Source organism: Rhopilema esculentum, chromosome 8 (assembly GCF_057945365.1).
Source record: "Rhopilema esculentum isolate cy_ngs chromosome 8, ASM5794536v1, whole genome shotgun sequence".
Classification (NCBI taxonomy): Eukaryota; Metazoa; Cnidaria; class Scyphozoa; order Rhizostomeae; family Rhizostomatidae; genus Rhopilema; species Rhopilema esculentum.
In genome coordinates this window covers 3,203,938-3,228,169 of record NC_142822.1, presented here as the reverse complement: position 1 = coordinate 3,228,169, position 24,232 = coordinate 3,203,938, and the positions used below count along the sequence as shown (strand labels likewise).

At 33.7% G+C, this 24,232-nt stretch overlaps 2 protein-coding genes across 3 annotated transcripts in view; one reads left to right on the top strand and one right to left on the bottom strand.

Moving 5' to 3' along the window:
• The first annotated feature begins 140 nt into the window (after window positions 1–140).
• Window positions 141–3,438, top strand: LOC135695059 (actin-binding protein IPP). Its single transcript, XM_065214004.2, has 2 exons — window positions 141–1,458; window positions 1,844–3,438. The coding sequence occupies exons 1-2, from the start codon at window positions 141–143 to the stop codon at window positions 2,326–2,328; spliced, it is 1,803 nt and encodes a 600-aa protein (XP_065070076.2). The 3' UTR covers window positions 2,329–3,438.
• LOC148959801 (proteasome adapter and scaffold protein ECM29-like) overlaps window positions 209–24,232 on the bottom strand; it is a 40,583-nt gene continuing 16,559 nt past the window's right edge. Inside the window, exons 24-59 of one of the 2 annotated variants that reach the window (XM_089109683.1) lie at window positions 23,736–23,837; window positions 22,903–22,965; window positions 22,442–22,509; window positions 22,077–22,178; window positions 21,281–21,484; window positions 20,851–20,910; window positions 20,645–20,699; window positions 20,077–20,191; window positions 19,670–19,738; window positions 19,130–19,247; window positions 18,563–18,651; window positions 17,916–17,997; window positions 17,641–17,720; window positions 17,417–17,522; window positions 17,019–17,066; window positions 16,546–16,667; window positions 15,891–15,924; window positions 15,604–15,678; window positions 13,162–13,215; window positions 12,739–12,798; window positions 12,174–12,263; window positions 11,535–11,601; window positions 11,021–11,112; window positions 10,255–10,321; window positions 9,787–9,918; window positions 9,500–9,574; window positions 8,687–8,815; window positions 8,362–8,444; window positions 7,875–7,918; window positions 7,115–7,169; window positions 6,403–6,546; window positions 5,274–5,397; window positions 4,586–4,691; window positions 4,115–4,218; window positions 3,365–3,436; window positions 209–346 (exon numbers count right to left, since the gene is read on the bottom strand). In XM_089109683.1, coding sequence (XP_088965809.1) covers window positions 336–346; window positions 3,365–3,436; window positions 4,115–4,218; window positions 4,586–4,691; window positions 5,274–5,397; window positions 6,403–6,546; window positions 7,115–7,169; window positions 7,875–7,918; window positions 8,362–8,444; window positions 8,687–8,815; window positions 9,500–9,574; window positions 9,787–9,918; window positions 10,255–10,321; window positions 11,021–11,112; window positions 11,535–11,601; window positions 12,174–12,263; window positions 12,739–12,798; window positions 13,162–13,215; window positions 15,604–15,678; window positions 15,891–15,924; window positions 16,546–16,667; window positions 17,019–17,066; window positions 17,417–17,522; window positions 17,641–17,720; window positions 17,916–17,997; window positions 18,563–18,651; window positions 19,130–19,247; window positions 19,670–19,738; window positions 20,077–20,191; window positions 20,645–20,699; window positions 20,851–20,910; window positions 21,281–21,484; window positions 22,077–22,178; window positions 22,442–22,509; window positions 22,903–22,965; window positions 23,736–23,837 — 3,101 coding nt within the window. In that variant the 3' untranslated portion in view covers window positions 209–335. Of the gene's footprint in view, window positions 347–3,104; window positions 3,264–3,364; window positions 3,437–4,114; window positions 4,219–4,585; window positions 4,692–5,273; window positions 5,398–6,402; window positions 6,547–7,114; window positions 7,170–7,874; window positions 7,919–8,361; window positions 8,445–8,686; window positions 8,816–9,499; window positions 9,575–9,786; window positions 9,919–10,254; window positions 10,322–11,020; window positions 11,113–11,534; window positions 11,602–12,173; window positions 12,264–12,738; window positions 12,799–13,161; window positions 13,216–15,603; window positions 15,679–15,890; window positions 15,925–16,545; window positions 16,668–17,018; window positions 17,067–17,416; window positions 17,523–17,640; window positions 17,721–17,915; window positions 17,998–18,562; window positions 18,652–19,129; window positions 19,248–19,669; window positions 19,739–20,076; window positions 20,192–20,644; window positions 20,700–20,850; window positions 20,911–21,280; window positions 21,485–22,076; window positions 22,179–22,441; window positions 22,510–22,902; window positions 22,966–23,735; window positions 23,838–24,232 lie in introns of those variants that run through there. The other variant, XM_089109682.1, reaches the window with a different exon arrangement.

Genomic DNA, 24,232 nt, shown 5'->3' with positions numbered 1-24,232 from the left:
TCGTAGTTCTCCACGGGGAAGGCGCTGACTCACAACTACAACAACAAGACTTCACCTCGCCTGTTATTATGGCTGCCAGAAGCCGCGAAGAAATCCCTCGATTATAACATGTAACTCAAAATTCGAAGAAAGATAAAAGCATGGAGGGCAAGAACGAAAACCTGGCATTTGGAGAAGCTAATCACCCATATAAACTAGTCAAAGAGCTCGACAAACTGCGCAAGAACGAAGAATTCTGCGATGTTAGAATTCTAGTTGGTTCGAAATCATTTCCAGCACATCGTTGTGTTCTTTCTTCTGCTTGCTCGTATTTCCGAATAATGTTCTCATCGGGATTAAGAGAGTCCTGTAAGGATGAAGTTGAAATATTTGGAATATCTGAGTCGATATTTGACATTATATTATGTTACATGTACACTGGCAATGTTGTGGTTGATCTGGAAGACATCCAAGACCTCCTTGTTGCAGCCAACATGTTTCAGATTGTATCGTTGAAGGACGCCTGCTGTAACCATCTTCAGAACAGAATTGATTGCAGCAACTGTCTTGGTTTGTTTGAATTTGCAGAAGCTTACAATTGCCCCGAGCTCAAAAGGCAAAGCTACTTATTCATATTAGAAAATTTTGTGGATGTTTTCCACAAGAAAAATGAGGAATTTCTCAATCTGAGGTACAACACATTTTCAGAGTTTCTTGGCAATGAGTACCTTAAAGTTGAGTCAGAAGAACAGATTTTTTATGTAGCACTTCAGTGGCTGATTTACGATGAACAAAACCGTTTTGAGCATGTTTCAGGGGTCCTCAGTAAAGTTAGACTGTCCCTTCTCTCTGATATAAAAGTTGCCTCTGCAATCAACAGCTTAAGGGAGGGATGCAAATTTGAACAAGAAAAAGACAAACTTTTGAATAAAATTGAGCATACATGTAGAAATTTCAAAAAGCTTCAAGTTACAGTAAAATATAATGTATCTGTCAGAAAAGGAGCACTAAAGTTTATTTACATTGTTGGAGGATACAGATCCCCACATGGGTTTTCATGGCTATCTGGAGACTGTCTAAGCACAACTGACAAATTTGACCTTGAGTTTGAAAGGCGCAAGTCATCTATGCCACAGATGCATGAGGCTAAAAGATCTCATTCTTGTGCCATAATTTCTGGAATCATTTATGTTTTTGGAGGAGAATGTGAATCAATGCTGTCAAACATTATAGAAAGATATGACCCTCATTTGAATAAGTGGATTGTAGCTGGATTTATGAGCACGCCAAGGTGTGGATTTAGTGTGGCTGTTGTTGAAGATACTGTTTTTATAATAGGTGGATGTGTCGGAGCAAAATTAACTAAAGATATTGATATTTTTTATGCAAAAACAAACAAAATGCAGAAAGTTGGAGAACTGTTAGCTGAAAAAGCGTATTTTGGCTGCACAGTTTGCCAAGGAAATGTATATGTTTCAGGTAAAATATTGCTAGTTGATGCTTATTGAAGCAAATGAAATTGAGAAGCAAATAAAAACTTGAATGTCATAAGTAAAAACTTGTATAAGCTTGTATAAACTTGTATAAGTATAAACTTGAATGGACAGAAATTAAGTTGTGATATTTATAAAGTTACATAGCTTACAAAAAGGCCAGAAAACGGACAAATTGGATTGAAATTACTGGAAATATCTGTCCTTTTCCAACTTTTGGGAATTTCATTAAATCTGATAAAACTTTTGTGATTCAAACATTTTTTAAATAATGCTTTTTTCACAATATCTTTAATCAAAAAACATTTAGAATAAGTGAAAAAACCTGGATTACAAGCTTTTTGAAGAGACAATTACTGTTTAATTTTTAGGAGGAGTTGACAGATTTGATGAATATCTTGCCACAACAGAGATGCTAGATCCTTTTCCTTTTGGAACAAAAAACACTGGGCACTTGAGAAAAAAGGAAGAAAATGGAATAGAAAATGAAGGAAGCTTAGAGTTGGTTACAAAAAACAAAGCAAAGATGGCAACAGCAAGATCGAACCATTCACTTGTATCCCTCAATGACTTTATCTACTCAATTGGTGGACAGTCAAATCCAAAATATACACTGAAACTTGTTGATAGATATGATCCAAATTCAGATGTATGGGAGACAGTAACTCTTTTACCTAATCCAAGGTCACATATAGCTGCTGTTGTTTATCATGGAAGGATATATGTTATTGGTGGTAAAGACCAAAATGGGAACACATTGAAATCTTTAATTTACTTTATCCCTGAAAGAATGTCATGGAGTCAGAAGTTTGAAATAGAGTTAGACAGGTGTGACATGGCAGCTGTAGTTCTTTAGAAATTTTTATCAAGATGTATTGGTGGTTCTCTTTTAGGAATATATTAATTAAATGCTTTTTTTTGTGCCATCTTGTTACAAATGTGAATACAACTAGAGAATATATAAAACTATAGTATCTAGTAGATATAATATTTTGTGTCCCAATCTATCAGCACAATGCAGCCTCATCCACCTCAAGATGAGATCTAATAAAGATTTATGAACATAAACAAAGATTAGCCTTGTTAATCCTTGTCATACTACAGAATTATGAAAAATCAAAATTCACTAGGTCAACTCTAGTTCAACATAAAGGGCACCAGTAATAACAAACATTAAAAAGCTAATAGACACAAACTCTGTGAAAACAAACAGTGTTTTCTTATCAATAGCACTGGCATTTAAACTCATTTTTTAGGAAAAACCAATTTTCCATCAAACTCGGCTGCATTTTTGTAACACATAAATAATTTAAATTACAAACAGTTGTGGATGTACATGCCAAGAGGATTGATGTGTTTTTGCAGCATGCATAAGTTACCTCCTAAAAACATTTAAAGATAAGACAGAAAAGTTGAAACTTTGCATAAAGAAATAATTTTGATTGGCCACTTTTTTCAGATGATTACCAACAGGCAAGTAAAAATTTATACCCAGGTGCAGATTGAAAACAATGTAGGATGAAGTATGATGCTTTTTGTTTATTGATGTACATGCCTTTATTAATTGGATCACAATTATAAACAACTAGGGCAAAATAGGTATCTAAGAACTAGCAAACTATAAAACACATGTTTGAAACAAGTTATATGAATAAATAAATAATCAAATTTTCAAAATTCCAAAAATTTTATCAACAACTTGCAAAATTTCATAATCTGTATAGCTTCTGTACTTAGTCAAAGTCCCTTCAAGTTTTTTCTTAATCTGAAGAAGATTTTCTTTAGACAGATCTGAAAAATAGCAAAGACATGAATGAGCTTACAGATAGGCTAATAACCACATAAGGTTGAAAAATATAAAAAGCAGATGATAAATAATATAACTCACTTACCCTTAACATTTTGTAAGAATTCTAAAATTGATTTCATTCCTTGCAACCTCACAGACATGTGTGACGTGCCATCTGGAAAGGGGAAGAAAAAATTATGTGATACCATAGAAAGTGCCAAACAAAGGTCTATCTAAAAGCAAAATTCAACAACACATGCAATTCGGAAAACAGGAACAAAAGAAACACTAAAGCACATGCTAAGTAGACTGCTTTGTACAAGACAGGGAAAAAGGGGTACTTGAAGTAAGGGCATTATAAATCTTTATTGTCTGCAATAACTAAAGGATTCTGTCCAATGGGAACACAAACATACTTTTATATCTATACTTGTAAGACTTTTCTCAAGTTAAAATTATTTTCAAAAACTTAAAAGTTCTTTAGCTAAAGAATATAAACGAGGTAAGTTCCCCTTAGTTATTGAGAACAATTATCACATTTTACATCTTGCTTTTGTGTTTGACATGCTCTACATTTTTCTTTAGGACTTTCTTGCAGTTTGTAAAATAGGGCCCTTTCTCCTTCTTTTTCCAAGGGGCCCAAAGTACCTTAGTTACAACACTGATTGTATGACCAGGTTTTTATATGCTAATACTGAGGAATATGGCATAAATAATTTTGGAAGATAATTAGCACTCAGTTATGGTCTATCGTATTCATATTGATCTGATTACAGTATGCATTGAAATTGTATTTGATCATAAAGAACCATTGCCTTAAGAGATCTGATGTAGCTACATGGTGCCCCCTCACCTAAACAAAGTACAATCTCATCAACCAATTTCACAGCAATTATAGAAGCAACTGTTGAATTCTCATCATTCATCCATTTTTCCATGGCATCTTTCCATTTTAGTCTGGAAAAAAAGAAAAATAGATGCCAAGCTTGAGAGCAAACTGCTAAATTTTGGTAGTAAAGTTTTATTCAGTAAATGCTAACCAAAAGTGAAGGGTAAAGATACAAAGAAATAAAGGTTGGTTTCAAAAATACATCAGAAAGTAAATCATACCAGGTTCAATTCATTTTGACAGATAAAGGGCTACTTTCACTAGCAACTGCCAGTGAGTTACTGTTAAAAAAGGAATACCATCTCGCCTTACTTCTGAAAAGAAATCTGTGTGCAACAATTTGAAAAAATCATAGTATAGTTTTTTATTTTAATATAAGAGCGACATAAACCTAAATGAAAAAGCAATAATTTGAGAATAATAAAAAAATCTCACCTGTTGAAAAATCTCTCAATTGAACGAAGAAGGGAGAGCTGGACCCGCCATATGGTTGTGTTTAGAAGGCAAATGAATACCTCCAAAATGTAGGGGCAATATTTTTCTGCAAAAGAAAATGCCCTATTACAACAAATGCCAAAGAATACAATGCTGTTGAAATAGAGTCAGCATTTTCAAGTTCATGTATGTTTGGAAGTTTTCAAGTGTTATTGACGGATGAATTCTTTTATAAAAACAGCAAAGCGATAAGAATAACAATTATAGCCACTATACTAAGAAATCTGAACTAGCAAAACTACCAAATGAGGTAATAATGCATACCATTGAAATAATCATTAACCTTATTCGAAAATGCAATTGAAAATTTCTTCACATTTTTAACAAGGATAGAGATAAACTCATTAGCAAATACTTAGCATGTGAATTATAAGTGGGATTTTCATGTTGAGGTGTCAGAACAGGACAGATACATTCTAAAAATAAAAGATGATTCTTTGAGCTGATACGTTTGAGATTATTCTAACAAATAGACAGCTGAACTTCAATAGCTCCCTGCACAAACTATCCACCTCTATGAAAGAGCATGTTTCAAGTTAAATGCCCAAAGAAAACCCTTCCTACGTATATAAAGGAGACTTTCAGACAACTCTTTTCGAACTAAATGATTTTCTCATTCCATTGTTACCTTGAGTGGCTTGGTTAGATGGCCACGACTTTCCCAAGGCTTCTATGCAACAAGAAATTAAAGAGTCTTTCTTTGTTTTATCTGCTATGTCATCATCATCATCACCAGACTTTTTTTCTTTGCTCTGCAAAAATAAAGAATCACAATGTATGCAAATACTGTTTCATCCAGTTAAGTAATACCCCAGATAACTTAGAATTCTAATAGTTCAGACTGATTTCAAAGTCCTATGGTTTTCCTGCCTTATTCACGCCAAAAGACAGAACTTGGATAAGTCGGACATTCGCTAAGTCAGACTATTTTCTAACAATTCTTGGAGATCTGACGTAACGGGATTAAACTGTATACTATAAATAGAAAGAGGGGTGTAAGTGACCAATAGAGCTGTGTAAGTAATTTCTCAAAACAATATTTGCCAGAAGACAGGTATTTAAATAAGAGCACATGTCTGCCGATCTATTGCAAGAACAGCAAACGAGTTGGAAAGTAACATTATCAAAATAGCTTATTTTTAGTTTTAGACTTCGATCCTGAAAGAGCAAAATCTTTAATTTTGCAAAACAGTTGAATCTGTTACAAATAAACTGAAATATTGCAACATAAGGACGGGCTCATTCCACACCAAGCCATTGCAAATTGTCCCTGGTTGTAAAACTTGTGAACCAATTCAAAACAACAGTAATCCATTTGCAAAACTTATGTCTTTCAACAGCAACATCTCAGCCAATTTTTGAACAGATTCAACTGATTTTGCATGCACTTTTACAGACATGTTGTGCTGTTCTTCAAAGTTATGGGGTCTAAAATTCTGAAAATATTATTTTTTATGATGTCTCTTTATCACTCTATTGTAGTGGGCACGACTTTGGAAAGTGGCATGCAGGAGAAAGCATACTGAGCTTACAGGAATGATGTAATTGTCCTATATATATCCTCGTAATGATGATTGCATTGATGTGAGAACAGTTGCCTGGTGATTGCATTAAGCGTGAAACTTGAAACTTTGATATAAAGTCATTCATTCATGTTTGAAAGTCGTTCAAAGAACCGATAAAATAGAGACATTTATAAAATGGATTTGGAGACTACAATGCTAATGGCAATATATTTCCATAAAATCAAATCTCACCATTATAAATTTATCAACAATATCCACAATATCTTTGAATCGGTCAACTTCATACTGCTCGAGTATATCTCCAGTTGCATCCAAAGCCGCCATCTTGTATTGGATGGTGTCTTTTCGGCATTCTTTGAGCAGTGAATCTACAAGCTAGATAGCAAGATCAGAAAAATCAGGTAATAACATACATGAAAAAAAAAACGAAGAAAAACATAACAGGAATAAACATGCACTTTGATATTTTGTTTGAAAGCAAAGACAAATGAGCAAGTTTTACAAACATTGGTCTAACTGTATAGTGAATGCGATCAATATGAACCAGTCTGCTGAGTTAGCAATGTGGCTATTGCGTGCAACTGCCACATACTGCAGGGTTGGTTTACAAAAATCAGCCAAGATATGTTAAAGCAACATTGAGTGCGGGCGATCTCAGATATAACGAACACATATCTAATATGGTTGTCTTATACAGCCAATTAACTTGCTCCTTTAAACTGTAACTCAAAAATATCCATCATAAGCAGATCAAGTTTACTTGTAGGATGAAACAGGGACAACAGGAACTGAATAGCAAATCCTTGAATGAATATTCAGTGCAACTTTTTGATAAACTGTTGGTTTAGCATGATGCAAGCCCTCGGCTCTCGTTTGGTGTTTATAGGCACATCTAAAGCTAACAAGCATTCAAATAAGTTATGTAAAGGATTTCGTGACTTACTAAATCTATATGTGGGCATGGTGTCGACGTGTTGAGAGACTGTTGGATCCCTTCTCTAAACATAAAAATAACGTATCTTCTCAGACAAAAAGGACTCAGATAAACACATTTTAAATTAGAATGTTCATTTGTTGCATCCAAGAACGAGAAATTTCAGTAAAAAATAAAACAGAACGACACAAAACAAAATTGACAAGATTCTTCAACCAAATACCAAAAAATCAATGATATATCATTTTATTGTATTGTATCGCCACCTAGCATCGGAAGAGATTTTTCGGACACTGAGAAGCTCGATCATCGAGCAGTGTCCTGGTCCTTCCTCTCGGTGTGACCACACCTTGTGATTCCTACGCCTGAAATTTCAGAGAGCTGGCGACTCTCCTCACTTTGGGTGAAAGTATGGTCATGTCAAGGGCTCGAACTACAGACCTTTGGAGGTTTAGTCAACGACCCAACCACTGAGCCATCCTCGCTATTCATATACAGTCGTAGTGAAGCAAATTCGGTAAAATCGTGTTCTAATCCATGCTGCATAATTCCATTTGTATATATCACAATGACTAACCGATTGGCATGAATTTAGCTAATATTTAATAAACTTTTGCAAACGTTTGTTATGGTCAAAATAAACACTAGCAGATCACGTGATATAGATAAGCAAATGATTCGTAGAGAAAACATGAGAACACAAGATGAGAACAGAGAAAACATGGAGACCTATGCGTCGTAAATCAGCTAATAAAAAAGAGTAACCTACTTGCATTTGATACAAATAGATGACAAAGCTTTGAGAATTTGATCCTGAAAAAGAAATAATGAAAAGCAATCGTGAAAGACAAATCCGAATGTTTAGATTATAGAGGGAATTTCGAAATGGCTACCAATGCATCGAAGAACTGCATGGTAACTTTCTAAAACATAACTGGGAAGCGACCACGAAGAAAGATTCAAAAGAAAGTTGCAAAATTGAGTGTATTGATAACAAGAAAGAAGAAATACCATTGCAATGTAATTAGAAGGCGTTCACAATACAAAAGCCAAATGTATTCTTCCATAAATACATTGTAAGATCCACTGATAAAAGAAAAAAGGCCTTTTGCCGTCAAATCATTCTTTCAGTTACTCTAAAGTTTTTTCCAAGTATTTCATAGATAAAAGCTTCTCCAACAGATGTATAGCAAAAAAGCTCCAATTTTGGTTCAATAAAAGTCTCTGTATTTCAAGCATTTAATGTGAACTATTACTTTTCCATCCCACGTTCTTCCTGGCAACGCTTGCTGAAGAACAAGGAGAATTTTCCCCAAATTTGGCTGTGATAATGAAGCACCTACGAGATGAGATGAAAAATTTTAAACCCAAAAAAATCCTTTTCACAAAAAAAGAATGAAGAATATTCAGCTTAAACTCCAGCACAATGTAAGGTAAACGCCAAATATTCTCAACTGGGACATGGCTACTTTTAATGAAGACGATATGTGGACAGGGTGCTTAAAACTGTAATGTACTGACGAGTGATTTAAAAACAATCATTTTAGGTGTGAAAAGAGCTTCAAAAGGAAATCTCCATACCTAACGAGTCTGCCATTGTCTTGATCGCCCTAGCTGCTTGAGATTTCAATTTCCAAGATTGGCTTGAAAGAGCTAACGTCAAAATTTCAACTATTTCTTCAATATACAGCTTGATACCAGACTGTGTTCCTTCAAATAAAGAACATTTAAAATTATCATATTTTTGTAGTACAGAATTAAAAAATGTAACATGTTTCAAAATGTTTGTTTTTTTCATAAAACCATACATAAAATCAAGTAAAACTTATAAATATGACTTTGTCAATAACATTAATTATTTATTACTGTGATTGTTATAATTGCTGTGATCCATCGAGGGATTAGCGGGTTCCAACAGTGATTCCTTCGAGTGAGTAACAGTGGCAACATCTTTAAGGTAACGCTGTTTTTGCGAACTCGACAAAGCATTCGATCACATTTGGAACACATTTAAACCTCAAACAATAACGGCTTAAAATCAACATCAGCAAACTTTAAGGCTAATACAAACTTGAATATTCTTGAATATGAATAAATAATAAACTTCTAATATAATAAACTATCAACACATTCTAAGAAGTTGGGATTTCAAATAGAGGAGCAATCATTCATAAAACAATAAATCTTTTTAAAGAGCACCCACAAACATATCTGGATATAAGATGTTTACCCCTAACAAAAATATTCAATTAAACGCAAAAAGATCCCCCTAAAATGATTAATTTGAACGAATATTTCCTTCATAATTAGATCATATCCAATTGCCTCAGACCACGCTAGCATTGAGAGAAGACAAAACTTTAGATAAATTGAAATTCCCTTCAAATGACATACCAGGAGTAGCATTTCCCCAGACTTCTTCCCACACTTCGCGTACATCTGGAGTTGAGTCTTCCCCAGAATCCTGTCCTGTAATGAAAAGAATTGTAAGATTAGGCAAGGAATAAAACAAAAAACTTAATGATCAAATTTTAGCGTCGTTTTTAGCTTATAATCGAAAAAGTAAATATAAATAATGACGTCATCTTTCTACAAAACCATGTGCATAAAATAATTCTTCCTATCAATTGTGGATTTGCATACAATTCTAGATAAAACTGAAAGTAAATAACTAAAAAAACCTTTTCCATTGTCCTGATGCATGGCAAGAAAAACCACTGGCAAAACGATAGCTGCATGTGATTTCAAAACATCGGGTGAGTGTCGAGAAATTCTTTGGAAGGTCCACGCAACTGCCAACTGACGAGGCGTGTCTTTCAAAACAAAACAAGATTTATTAACTTCAGATTACAAAACACTGTCATGTTTAAAATAAAAGTATCAGTGATATTGTATAACTATCGATAAAGATATATGAAGATTACTGTTAGCTAGTCTGTTGTTTATCGCTTATTGAAATATGACCTGTTTTCGTTGCAACTCTGATTTTTCATGAATAAACGCAATTTTAAAGCAACAGACTTAAATTCTACGTGATGTACCTTCCTCTGAAGTCCAAATCCATCAATAATGCATATCCTTAGAAAATAAGTTAAAAGATATATCTAGAAAAATTTTAAAAGACTTTCAAGAAGACAAAATGTTTAAACCTTCTTTCTCCATATACCATCCTTTTAACTTCTCCACCAATTTCTCAACACTTGAGTCTTTGGAAAACTGAAGACAAATAAACAAGATCAAAATAAAGAATTACTCCGTGTTGTAAATAGGCTGGAAGGGGTTTTAGCAAACTTGATACTTGAAGAAAACAGCATTCATTAAGAGAGAATACTTTAATTGTGACAAAAAGGTATCAAGTAGATTGAAAATAATGAAAAATATAGTTATATAGAATTTTTCATTTTTCATGTTTTTCGTATATTATAAAATAGTTATGTTTGATGTATAGAACAGGACGATTCTCTATTACAACCCAAGATTTCACGTTTAATACGATAATTAAACTGTTTTGCCTACAAGTCATCGAGTATACTCTTAAACAAACGGGTAAACAGTAAATGTTATTTTTTCAAAAACCCAAAAAATTTGTACTAATTTAGTCAAAGCACTATTGAAACAATGCTTCTCTTTGATAAAGAGACTGGCAACAAATACTTTTTTCGTTCAAATTACCAATCGCAAGTTAACAATATTTTCAATTATTGGTTCAACAATAACAATAAGAAATTGCTGGTTCATTTTGGCCTAAAACTATGGTATATCGAAATACGGAGTCATGCAAAACTTGTGCATTCATGTCAACCAGTAAATGGTACGCTAAAATTGTATTACTGTCTGCGCCTGAAAGTCCTAACAGAGAAAGTAATTAGCCATACAGTAACAAATAGTTAAACACATAAGAATTTCTTGTAATACCATGACGAGATGCCCAATGGCATTGGCGTATGATCTCTTAACAGTGTTGTTTGGGATGCTGAATCCACTTAATAGTGACGCAAGCAGCTTGCCTAAAATTTGAAACATAATTGTCATTGAAAACATGATTACAATCAAGAAAGGCATTTTGCTAAAAGGATGACATGACAACAAAATCATCTGCACATTGCAATCAGAGTTACTGATTGAATTACAGTCTTTTTACAAGAAACCATGAGAACTACATAAAGTAGAAAACAGAGGTAGAGGAAAATGGCTCGTACATTGAAATAAGTATTCTAATGTTGGTTACGATCTTTAGGGTAGAAATGCCCTGGAATATTATTTTTTATAATTCGCAAGACTTTATCAAGTCAAAAACACGCTAGAAATGTGCTAAATTGGAAGTCATTTTGTTGTAACCATAGCCTTGTGCGAGGAGCCTAATTACAAGGTACTTTAGTCCAAGTTAGAGTCCAATTTATGGAATTCTCACTATACACAAATAGCCTACCTGCGAATGGCTGAAGATCATTTCGACACTGAATTGTAAGGGAGACGACGAAATTCGCACAGCCAACCTTTAAAGAGAATATATTCAAGACATAAGTATAGCCTTGAATAAAGGAAAACAGAGACAGCCGATGGGTAAAGGGAGCCGATCAAGAAGATATTTTAAAACATTTAGTCTAAGATGTCTATTATTAGTGACAACAAGTTACTTATTGACTATTTGAATGATACTACATAGTGAAAATGTTTGGATGTCTGGTCCTAGCCTCAGTTGTTGAGTCATACGTGCAAAAAGATCCTATGTAGCGCTTGTAGCAAAACATCTACTCCTTCTTGCCATCCAAATTCTGTACGTTGAAGTGAATGAGAGGGGGAATGGGCTCAAAATCTGAGCCTTTTATGCTCAGAATTGTAGACAAAATACGCTGGCTTCATAGGCTTACAAGAACTATGGATTCTTAGTCAGGTTGTGTAATTGGAAGAATTAATGGTATTTTGGTGCTGGCTACAAGAGAGATATGGGTAAGTTCTTAGTAAAGGCATGTGGCCGAACTAACGTAGGTCATGGGGACAGCCAGGAGGGAAGGTAGATAGCAAAAATCATTTAACGTCACATATTTTAAGAATACAAGCACTTTACCTTGGTGCCAAGACCTATTCCCGTCTTTATAAGCTCGCTCAGTCCAGGTACTAGCTCAGTGAGGATTTCTGGGTCTATATATTGAACACACTGAAATAAAAATTAACTGGGGTCGTCAAGCCATAGAATCAGAGCGTAATGAATCTACTATTACCACAAACTCCTATTAAACAAACGTCTGGAAAGCATTAGTTATAATAAGCAGATAGAGCACTGGCTAAACACAATAAGGCATCTTGAACATGTACAGAAAGTGTTTTTGGAATATGAAATCTTAACTTAAGATTACTGTAATAACATCTTCCTTCAACATGCTAGAATAAGGATGTCTTGCCCTGATTTGCAACAAGCATATTGTCCTTCTGATTGTCCTTCTCTCATTTTCTTGTCCTTCTGACTGCATGGATAATTTCAAATAACGACAGGCCACTAGAGAATATTTTCAAGCCAATACATAGAAATTGTGAAATCAAAAAGTGTAGAAGGAAATATGCGATAGGAGGGCAAACACAAACCCCTCCCCGCATTGGCCCCGGAATATCCAACTTTTGAAAGCCTCACTTACCATGTTAATCGTATCCATCATAGGAGATGATTTTGAAGCAGAAACTCTGATAGCGTCAAGCTAACAAGAAAAGGGGGGCAGGTTAGTATTAAATAGCTTACCAGCCTTAATAAATTGCAACATCAGATAACAGGAACATTTCACTGAATGCATCAATGTATGACATGATAAGATCAACGAAACTTAGAGTGCTTGTAACTAATATTAACCTTACTTAGGCATATCTTCAACTGATTACAAAAACGATTATTCACACAAACCAACAACAATTAACTCATATAGGTAAGAAGGGCTTCGGATTTTTCAGCAGGACTTGACAAGCAAAGAAATCGGCACCCCTGATAGTCTTGAAGAAAAGGCCATGAAAATGATATAGGTGCAAGATTCAATGTCTTTTCTAAAATTAATTCAAATAAAGCAAACCTTTTCTTGTGCATCCTTGCTTTTGGAAAGTTGCAGATCAAGTGTATTTAGATACTAAAAAGAGAGATACTTAATTAGGTTTTGTTTTAATACTTGTAATGATGCATAAAATATTCTGCATATAAATGTAGCAAAAGTAACAAAATAGAAAAATTAAAAAAGCTCATGACATTAAAAGCCAAACTGCGTCAAGTTTTCATTAAATTTTCACTCTAAAAGATTTTGCAAGGGGGATGTTTTGAATTATAGCTCTGCTCTTAACGAATAATTTACAATGATGAAAAAGCAAATAATTACTTGCAAAATCACTTCATTAAAAATTTGTCTCTCAATTTTGGTCCTTTTTTAATCTTAGTCCATCAAAACAAAAAATTCCAGTTTGGTAAGGACAGTAAGAGAAAGATTTCTTCCATGAGCTCATCAAATGACTGAGGGGCTAATTGCCCTTAATTGTTCTAACAATGCGCCAATCTAACATATAATCATTGTTCCCTTATTATTTTTTATTCACCTAGTTGTAAATTTCCGTTCCCCTTTTAGCCATTTACCGAATTTTAATGAATTGGTCTGTCTGACGAAATATATTTCAGCATGCTACAAAATTTTTCACTTTTCGTCCAATTTCAAGATAAAAACTTTCTAATTCAGATACGGATTTTAGAGGTATGACGCCGATAGATTGACCAGAGAATATATTTGGATGGGCAAGATTCGCTAGGAAAAGAATCAAGAAATCCAGGTGGCTTGTTCAAAATTCAACCATCCTGCAACATTTTGTGAAATTTTTCCTCAGGTCAGTGTGGTAACTAAATGTAAACCAATAAAGTTTAATCAAATCAAAAGAAGGTAGCATAATTATTTAATACAAGCCTCAGGAAAAAGTTTATGGTTCATTCAAATACACAGTTAAATTAAAAACTGTTTTATGAAGATCCTGTTTTTATCCGGTTTTGATCCATAATCCTTTTTTGATCTGGTTAACTCATACTTAGGAAACAATGCATTCACCGCCTTCCATTTAAAAATCGGCTTTTACCCTCCAGCAAGAAGCTTGCCATGCCCCTGTTTAATTATGCCCTGCAGGGCCTTTATAACTAAATTATCAATCAAAAGCCACTAACGCAATTCAATTTAGTATCAATTTTTCAACCTGTCATAAGATTCTTGCAACAACAAATCTTATTGCGCGTCTTTAATGAAACATTTTTACCGGCGTTTCCAAATTTTGAAAATTTTTCTTAAGAGAATATAAGAAAAATATGGAAATGGAAAATATTGACTATTCCAGTTGCAAATAAAATATATGGAAATGGGGAAAAGCCTCTTAAAAAAAGCTGGAAGTGAGGCCTACCAAATTCAAAATGAGGCTAATATTTCGAAGTGAGGCTAACAAATTTAAAGCGAGGAAAGGAAAGTAGTCCTGCTTGAGCACTTGATAAATGTACAAATCCAGAGTAGACCAGAAAAGCATTGAATGAGAAGTTGGCGAGAAAGACTTCAAGGCAAAATTTTTTCAGTTTTGTCCTTTACCATTAAATGTAACTCAATTAACGTGTGAATATCGGAATTAGAAAAAAAGGCCTAGTCTATAGAAATAAACTTTCTCGTTGGCTAAAATATGCACCCTTTTGGCTGTTTATTGGAGAAAAAGGAGATGTAAATAGCGATAATCTTACGCGGGTAAATTTACAGGCTATACAAGATTACTGATATAAATAGAGGACATCATTATTGATACAAGCAAGCCAACTAATTGGTCAAAATAATCTCATTTACAGAAATAATTCCACGGAAATTTTAATTACCGATGATGAGATAATAAATATAGAGATAAACCACTAAAGAAGATTATCAAAATGATCAAAGAAATTTAGTGATTTTTATACATTTATTAATCGGTACACTTACAAAGATTGATTGGAAATCTTTCAAATAACAAAAGACAGAGGGACAAAAACTTTCAAAAGAAACATAATAAACAGGAAATCTCGTTAAGATGACCAGCTGCGGAGAGAATTGATCATTTAAGCAAGAAAGAGAAAGCTAGCTCCTCCATGAAATAAATCAATTTTAATTGATATAGGATTTATTGAAACGAGGAGATGATTAATATCTTTATTAGATTTGATAAACTATGATTCAAGGATTTGTAGATTCACAGAGTTTAAGTTTTTGCAGTAAAAGTTTTGCAGTGTTGGAATATTGCCTGTTAAATTAGTTTGCTGACGGAGCTTCAAACAATGTCGTTTCGTTGATCAACAATTTCGCATGACATTTGAAAATAGTGTGAACCGGTCTTTGCAAAGACATTTTTAGGGAAATTTGATGTAGAACCTTAGGGTTTTTAGTATTTGTAGGGCTTTATGCTATCCCTGCGGTCGTTGAACAGGAAATGGACCTTTAGTATATACGACAAAAAGAATGACAAAAAAGCAAACATACCTGGGGCTCAAGGCCACTAAGCGACTCTAAAAGAGCAATTACCAACTTAGCGATTTGTGGCTTCAGCTTCTTACCCTAAATGATAAATATAGAAAAAATAACAAGAAGTAATGCGCATGCTACAGAATATACGTAGTGCGATATAAAGAGACAATTCATAATTTTCGCTGCTCGTGGGTCAGTACTTCGAATGGTTTGAGAAATTAAATCGCAAAGTGAATATTATTAACTGATATCAATTTTATAATCGATAAATATCATAATCTATAATTTAGCAAACAACTTACGGCTGATTTGCTGATCTGAACCATGGTTTGTAAACTATGGAAAGAAATGTAAGACATTTGTCATTGTACTCTACTTCGATACAGAAACTTAGTTACATACATATCAGAAGTCTTATTTTAAAAGAAAAGATTTTATGAGACAACTGATTGGTTTTATCCTAGGCAAGTTTTCCTATTAGTTGAAAAAAAATCTGAAAGAGAGTTGATTTCTTGTCGTCCCTTGCCTGTTATCCTATATTTCTTTTCCAAATGTCTAATGCAAAAGATAGGAAGAAAAAGTTCCCTTTACGTCGCATTATCAGTATACGAAGCGTGTGTTCTTTTTAAGAAATGAGCTCACACTTTCCTTTAAATTTCCTTCAAAAAATTGAAAACCGCAATGATAACTAAATATTTTGTTTGAATAACATTCTCACGGCTTTTTCTGGTTACTGCTTTCCTGGTTCAAGTCAAAATCTCTCAAGTTTCATCAAATATAAAAATATGAATTTAGATAGGCTAAAATAAACAGACTATTGTGATACAACTCTGAGTTTCATGTGTAAACAATCATCAGCTGTATAAATATAAGTATATATATATACATATGAATTATGTATTTTAAATCGTTGTAATGATTCAAGGCGTGAAATATAAAACATTTTTTCGTAATAACCTTATAGCTTTCACTGCATCGACTTTGCTGGCCAGACCAACGTTCAACAGAACAGGAAGAGCTAATGCCACTGCCTTCTCACTGCAGTTACTCTGTGTTATGTCACACACCCTCGTTGTTACCTACAAACATACGGACAGTATCAGTGAACAGGATTGTACATTGAAAGAGTAAATATAAAAAAAATGACTATAAGAAAAGCCATGCTTAAGGTTTAAAGATTATGATCTTTGTTGCGAAGCTAAAAAATGTTCAAACTACAGTTTGAAAAATGTTGCTAGAATAATGAAAAGCATATTTGGCAATTTCAGGACATTCTTTTTACATACTCTAAATAAGTTCAAAATGACGAGAAGGCAGGCATGTAGTTTTATGCTTTTCCTATCAAACATTGCATCAATTAAAATTTAAACATTTAAAATAAAATAAAATATTGTGTCAATGAAAATTCAGCAATTGAGTACTGTAATTACCTTGCTCAGGGATTTGCAGCAAATTGTAGCACTGTTTCGGACAGATTCCTAGAAAAAACAATAAAATGTTATTCAAGAAACCTATCATATACTTACAAAGGCTCACATGATCTGGGAGTTAAAAACCTGCACAAAATAACACAAACTGCATTCACAAGATTATTCAATTACACTTAGTAAAAGGTATTAATAGTGGCTTAATGTATAAATTTAATTATCATCAAAATTTATTTTACGCTGGCTGGCTGCAAGTTCAAATTTCTTTGGGTTGGCTGTTGGAGAATAATTTAGAATTCAGAATGGCATGAAAAGCACATCATATCACTCTGTGCCGAATTGATCTTCGTTGCACATTCTTCAGTTACAAATAAAACAGTAAGAAAGCAAGTAAAACATACTTTGATGTCATCAAGCACTTTAAAATTTGTTTCCCAGATTTCTGGCAACAAGTCTAGGATGTCTTCAGATGGAGCTGATCGTATCAAATCGTTAAGTGCCATGCAGCTTCAGTCATAAAAGAGAACAAGAAGGTTTGATGACATCTAATTGAGGAAAAATCTTTGAAACCAAAAAAATAAAGACAAAATATTCAACCATGCATAAGTAGGCAAAAATTTCCTACCTTGATTCACGTATTCTCCATTGATAATTCGTCATGTTGTCGATCAAGTCTCTAGCGATTTCTTTCGTGTATTTGTCAAGCTACGGTGTTAAAATTTGTCTTGTTCATATAGATCGTGGGCAAGATGAAAAGATTCAAAGGAGAAAAGATATTTCAAAAATAAGATCAGAAGTAGGATTCATGAAAATATGTTGGTTCATACTGAGGCTAAGGAAATTAGCAAAATTTGTCCTTAAATATAAATTATTTTTGAAAAAACATGACAAGCCACGTACAGATTTTTTGCCATTCGGAACAACTGATGACCAAATATTTGCCATTGCTTTCTGCACGTCAGGATTTGGATCGTATTGGTACCTAAAATAATGAATCACTCATTCAAACAAAAAATCATTACAATGTATTAATTTGACCAGACACTCTAGTTGAACATCCCAATCAATGAATTAATGAATCAATCATTTAATCGATCATAAAATCATATGAAGATCAAACAAGTAAACAATTCTTTAATCAAACTCATCATAAGATCAAATCTTAAAATCAGGAGAGCCAGGCCTTCTTAGCAGGAATGAACGCAAAAGTTCATGCTTAAATTCATTATTCGGCTATTAACAACTTAAATCAAATGTTAAATTAACTTATAGCTAAATAAACCGAAATGCGTCATAAAAATCCTACTTTTGATACTACATACTTCCAAGGCAGTTTGCTGATCACTGTGCTCGTTCTGAAATTCGCTTTTATTCATAGTTTTCAATCTTAGTAGTTGTATTTATCATTTGCATTTAGCATTTATATACTTTAAACCATGTAACGTGAAGTTCTAAAGAACTAAACGGGAACACGATATGAAAATCAAAGATAGGCCAAAACAGTTTAATTGGCAACCATTTGGAAACAAGCTGAAAATAGCTTATACCTGTATAATTTTGGAATGAGCTGAGGAAGAAACGGCTCCAGCTGCTTTCCTGCCTGCGATGCAATGCCAAGGAAACCGAAGGCAGCACCCTGTGATTCAAAAATGAATGTCATTTTCTCTGTAAAACTTTTTACTCCACTATATACTGGGGATTTTCTGCAAGTGATATTTGGGGTGTAATCCAACCACCACTACAGTTGAAATAGTCATATGATTTTAGATAAGAAATGCGAAAAATAATTATTCCAGGCCTCTGACAAACTTAATTTGCTGTCCATTGGATCAAAGGTACAAAACGCGACAAAAATTTCAAAATTTGTTTGGATCTAGCGTTACAAAAAAGGATGGATACTTATGAAAATTGAGAAGTAAGGTTGACTTTACATTGGACATATAAGTGAAAAAAAACCACGACTTGGAAAACTGGCCTGGTGTTGACAAATGGAAAACTGTTTTATCTTGGATGTCTAGCCAGAGAAAGTAAACTGCACGAACATAAGATCTGGCAAATGAGACCAATGAGTAAATAAACCAGAGAAATAAATAAATAAAACTTTTGAGCCCCACCTTTCTTGAATTCCAAACTGCACTGTGATTTGCCAAGTTCATAAACTTGTAAATAAGGTCGGGCTGGTTTAAAGAGCTTGCCAAAGAACACAATTCTTTATACGTTGACAAAGATCCTCTGAAGATAAACGGAGCAGGGAAATGAATACGCATAAAACGGCATAAAACAATAAAACATTCCAAAAAATGAGACCATTAAAAACAAGGCTCTTGCAAACAATACGATATTTTTTTGCTAAACGGTGGACAAGTTGATAGGCAAGAAGACTGTGGATAGCTGTTTTCTTGTTGAGTGCTTAATAGAGCCGTACACGATTTGATTATTAAAGCATCGCAGTTTTAGGTTGCTATTCTTGAGTTTCATAGGCTCAGTTTCAATCTTAATGCAATCACACGGCAACAAACCAATGATTATGTTTCTATAGGTACATCTAGAACTAGGTCAATGTGGTTGAGCAACGGCTCATCCTATTTCAGTTTGGTATTATCACGATTGTACAGATAGAGAAAACACGAGAAAAATTGACAATAGCTGAATACCCATCAGGAGACGATCCTAGCTGTCCAGACCTGAAAAGTTGTGTATTTTCATCAACTTTCTGCATTGGCCTGTTGAAGGAAGATATGACTTTAGATACATAAATATTCATTGAAATAGATCAAAACGTAAATAAACTGAAAAGGTACACAGCAAAGAGGTGAAAAACTACAAAGGAAAAGAAATATACCCTTTTTGTAACTGACATTAAAGTAAATTCAAACTGAATTACAAAGATGCAAAAAAATATCCTAATTCGATGTACCTTAACGACACGAATCAAATAAAGGCTAGCTGGGGTTTTTATCAATTTCAAATTATATATTCAAATACGATGAGTCTCCGGGCTCTTTAAAGATATTGTTTGTAAACAAAACGCCCTGAAAGAAATCTTGACTAAAGAACACACCTTTTGCCAGTTGTGAGTCTTTCAACAAGCTGTGAAACTAGTTTATCCTTTACTTCTTCTGAAACCTGCTCATATATAAGACTAATGCCCCTTGATGCTACATCTTGGGTTATTTCTGGATAGACAAAAAATATGAACAATGATTAAACAACAAGCAATTTACAGCTATTCAATAAATTATAGACTAAAAATTATGAAAAAATAAATAACACTAACAAAAGGTGAAAAATAGAGGAAAAGATCTCGGAGATATCACTCTCCATTTACAGTGACTCCCCAGTGACAGATGCATTAGATCTGAAAAACTATATATTTCCATCGAAATTACTAAAAATTGTTCGAAAATCATCATGGAATACTAGAAATAGATCAATCAACAGAATCGTTTTGTAAAAATATGAAATGCAGTTTGAGAACAATTAAAGTGCAAGGCCTCAACAATGGCTACCTATCTAGAAAATTATGTGATTTGGAGTTGACACTAGATGTCAAATTGCTTATAAAATGACTCTTTTATCCCCCATTCTGTCATCTTTTGACAAAAACTGATGCACAAGTAAAGCCATACCATCATTGCTTGATAATAGTTCCATAAAGGCTGCTTGTATGCTTTCTAACGTTTCCTACAAAAAAATTAAATGATAAAAAGAGAGTAGTTTCATGTAGAAGTAGTAGGACAAGCCATGATAAGCTGAAAGTATAACTTCAAGATAATATTTTAACTGCTAAGAAAGCAAGTATTGTAAAGAAAAATACATGAAAACTCAAATTTACCTTGACTGCTAGATGATCTGGTGAAAACTTAACAATTGAAAGCAGCCACACAGCTGCAGCCTGAAAGTAGAAAACAAATTGTCAAACAAGAAACTTCGTGTCACTTTAGGAAGATTCTAATCAAAATGAAAAGAAAGGCGGGAAACACTGAATAAGCAAATTAAAACCAAAGTAATCAATGTAAACAAAAATGGATTATTGGTAACGAATACTCATGGAAAATAAATTAAGGTAAAATTAGTCTTGCGCTTTAACAACATCACATTTATTTCTATTGTCATTTATTACTATTTATTTTTGGTTATCAAGCAGTAGAGCTGGTCAAATTCTGATTGCTTTGTAGAAACACATGTGCTTAAAAGGTAGCCAAACTCTTTATATAAAAAGCTTATGTAAAAAGCGCATTTGACTGACAAAGGGCAACCCTCACCTGTCTATCATAGGACGCTGTGCTAGTCACATGCTTAGTTAGTATCATCTTTAGTATTTCAAGCATTGATTCCCTGTCGCAATTCACTTGGGTTTCAATATATGAGCTGAGAAGCCATTTATCTTTTGCAGCAAATGATTGACAGCCAGCTCCAATACAAGAAAGTGTTTCACCAACAGTAAAATTGAATTCAAGCTGACGGGCCTAAGAAGAACATTTGGTCAAGTAGGTTTACTTACATCAGTAATAGATAAAAATAAATGTAGGAGCAAAAAGGGAAAGACTGAACGTAAAAGGTCGTATTTTATGAGAGGGCAGCCTTAGTGATCACCTTGTAACTTAATCGATATTGAAGTATGTTAAAACTTTCTCTAATCTTGATTAAAATTTAGAAAAACGCAAGTTAAAGGTTAATTATCGCATAGAAAGTGAAATTCCGTGCCATCCAGTTGCTTATTAACCAACTTTCCCAAGAGTAGCTGAATGAAATATGTTTCTACACAGCAGTTATCAACAGATAAATTACGTTCATTATTGCAAACATTTGATAGAATGGTTATCGACCAATGACATATCATACCGGCAAATAACAAGCCTTCAAATTGGAAACACTTCATCACTTCAAGAATACTTCTAAACAATGTGTGACGAACAAATAAAAATCCCTGGCTAAAAATGCATGTAGGGAATTTCTAAATAGATTCCAACTGATTCCATAGTTTTCATCAGTAGAAACTGAAAATAAACCCATGCATCATAAATGTGATAAGGAATTTTTTCAAATGATAAAACTCACTTTTGCCGTTTCGAATAAAGCTTTGAGAACTTCCTGTTTGTAAGGATGTTTTGGTTCTCCAATCATGATGTACCCTAAGGATTTTGCAGCCTTCTCTTTGGTCTAAGAGTATACAAAAAATTAATGACAATAGAGAAGAGACAGGCACGTGCAACGCTTATTGCAAAGCATAGATTTTTGGTTGTTGGTACAACCTGAGCTCATTCCTGCTGAAATCACTTGAGAAACCTCAGGCATATATGGGTTCGCATTTTTTATTTGCTCAGATATTTACTCGACAAATGTCTTAAATCGTGGAAAACTATGAAATATATAAAGCAGGTTTCTTAATCAACGATGTGGCAAATAAAAAATTTGTTAATTACCCTTGTCTCTTTAGAATCCAGCATCGATATGATTTGTTTCATCAGGATCTCTTTTGACAAAGGTTTATCTAAAAAATATTTGAAGTTCTTTAAGGCTAATGACGTTACCAGTTGTAAAATAAAAGACTTTGCTTAGCAATTTTAGAGATGTTGCTGTGGAGAAAAGCATTAGTCTTCTAATGAGTGGGTTAGTCTCCCCCCCCCTCTCCTTGGGTTCAAAGAGCATTGACATTGAAATGAACATTTTCACCCATGGTCTTTAACCAGAAGAGGGGAAGGGGGGTGACTCACTCGTAGAGGTTTTCGGTTGATTGTCTCATCAGCAAGACCATTCACTGTCTAAATCACTTAGATTAATAGTCATGGGATTATTGCAATCAGAATGCCCTAGAAAATGAAAGAAAAGCGATCAGTAGCAATTAAGCAATTAAAATGATGTTATTGAAGCTTCCTCCAGATACCTCCAGTGCTGTCTTGCTTGATTCTCTTTTCAGGCATCTCAATATCATCTTGATTATCACTTGCTGAAAAAAATGTTACCAGTTTAAGGAAAAAAATCAACTATAGAGCTCATATTACTTCTCTTTACTTATCTGATCTACATAACTGGTATTACTCATATCTAACCACTCATTCTCAAAAATGATAAAAATGGGTTTTGTGGACAAAAGTAAACTGCAAATATCTTATTAAACTTAGGCCAAGATGCAAAAATAATGAAACGACCACAGCGACCGATGAACTGAAAATAAAGAGCTGTTTTAAACTAAAGATGTGTTAAATTTTGGTTGGGATTCACCACTTCTACAAGAATTTGATTTATGCCACATCGCGTTTGGATATAAATATCTAATCGTTTTTGGCGAGCTACAAAATTATCCGTTTTACATTATATAGCAAAAAATAGAAAATAATTGTACTGCCGCACTGATTGGGCAAGCTCAACAGTGCTCGCGTTTCTGATTTGCCTATTTCGATCCATAACTGGGTATATATATTTCCTAGCGTAGAGTTTTCGATCTATGTTCTGACGTTTCAAACTCTGAAGAGTGTCAGACGAAAAGCTTTAGTTTATTCAAATGTTTGCTTTTTTCAAAGCCATTCTTAAAATATAAAGTATATATTTTAAATACTTTTAAGCAAAATAAGAGGCTGATGATTTAATTATTCATGAACATAACTAGCTCATCTAGTTTTGACAAGGTTATTGACATGGCGAGACTTAAGTCTGAAATAACCCTTAGCTAAAAAATCAAAATAATACAAGACATCAACGATACGAAAGGATAATTACTGTTGCAGTCTGGAATTGGCAATGGCATATATCGTCCAATTGCACCAATGGCATCACATGCAGCAATGCGTTGAGAATTATCTTCTGCTGAAAGCTTGGCAGCTGAAATGCGAAATCAAAGCGGCAGTGGAAACAGGCATTGTTGCAAACTTACATTTCTAATTTAAAGGCAATATTGATATAGAATTATTTAATCAAATTTGTATCTTTTAAGAAATACATGGACAAAAAGTACATCAGCTATGCAAGGAAGCATATATAAAATATTTTAGGAGTGGGAACTTGAGTGGGCCAAACTCTCAACGTATTTTCTAAATCAACAACTACAAAAGAGGAAAATGTAATCTTAAGCTTGAATCAGGTTGGACCCTTGCAACCCTTAGGCCCACCTCTGCAATTGAGCTGTTTAAGAATTTTACAGAAAATCCAGTACATAAAAATACAGGTTTCTAATATTTCTGCTATAAATTATACATCTTAATATATCTTCAATGTTT

What these genes read in the sequence shown, in the direction of transcription:
- LOC135695059 (XM_065214004.2), top strand. Translation starts at nt 141, where the DNA reads ATGGAGGGCAAGAACGAAAACCTGGCATTTGGAGAAGCTAATCACCCA. An exon ending in AGGAAATGTATATGTTTCAG is followed by an intron (nt 1,459 to 1,843) that starts GTAAAATATTGC and finishes TTTAATTTTTAG; the next exon opens with GAGGAGTTGACAGATTTGAT.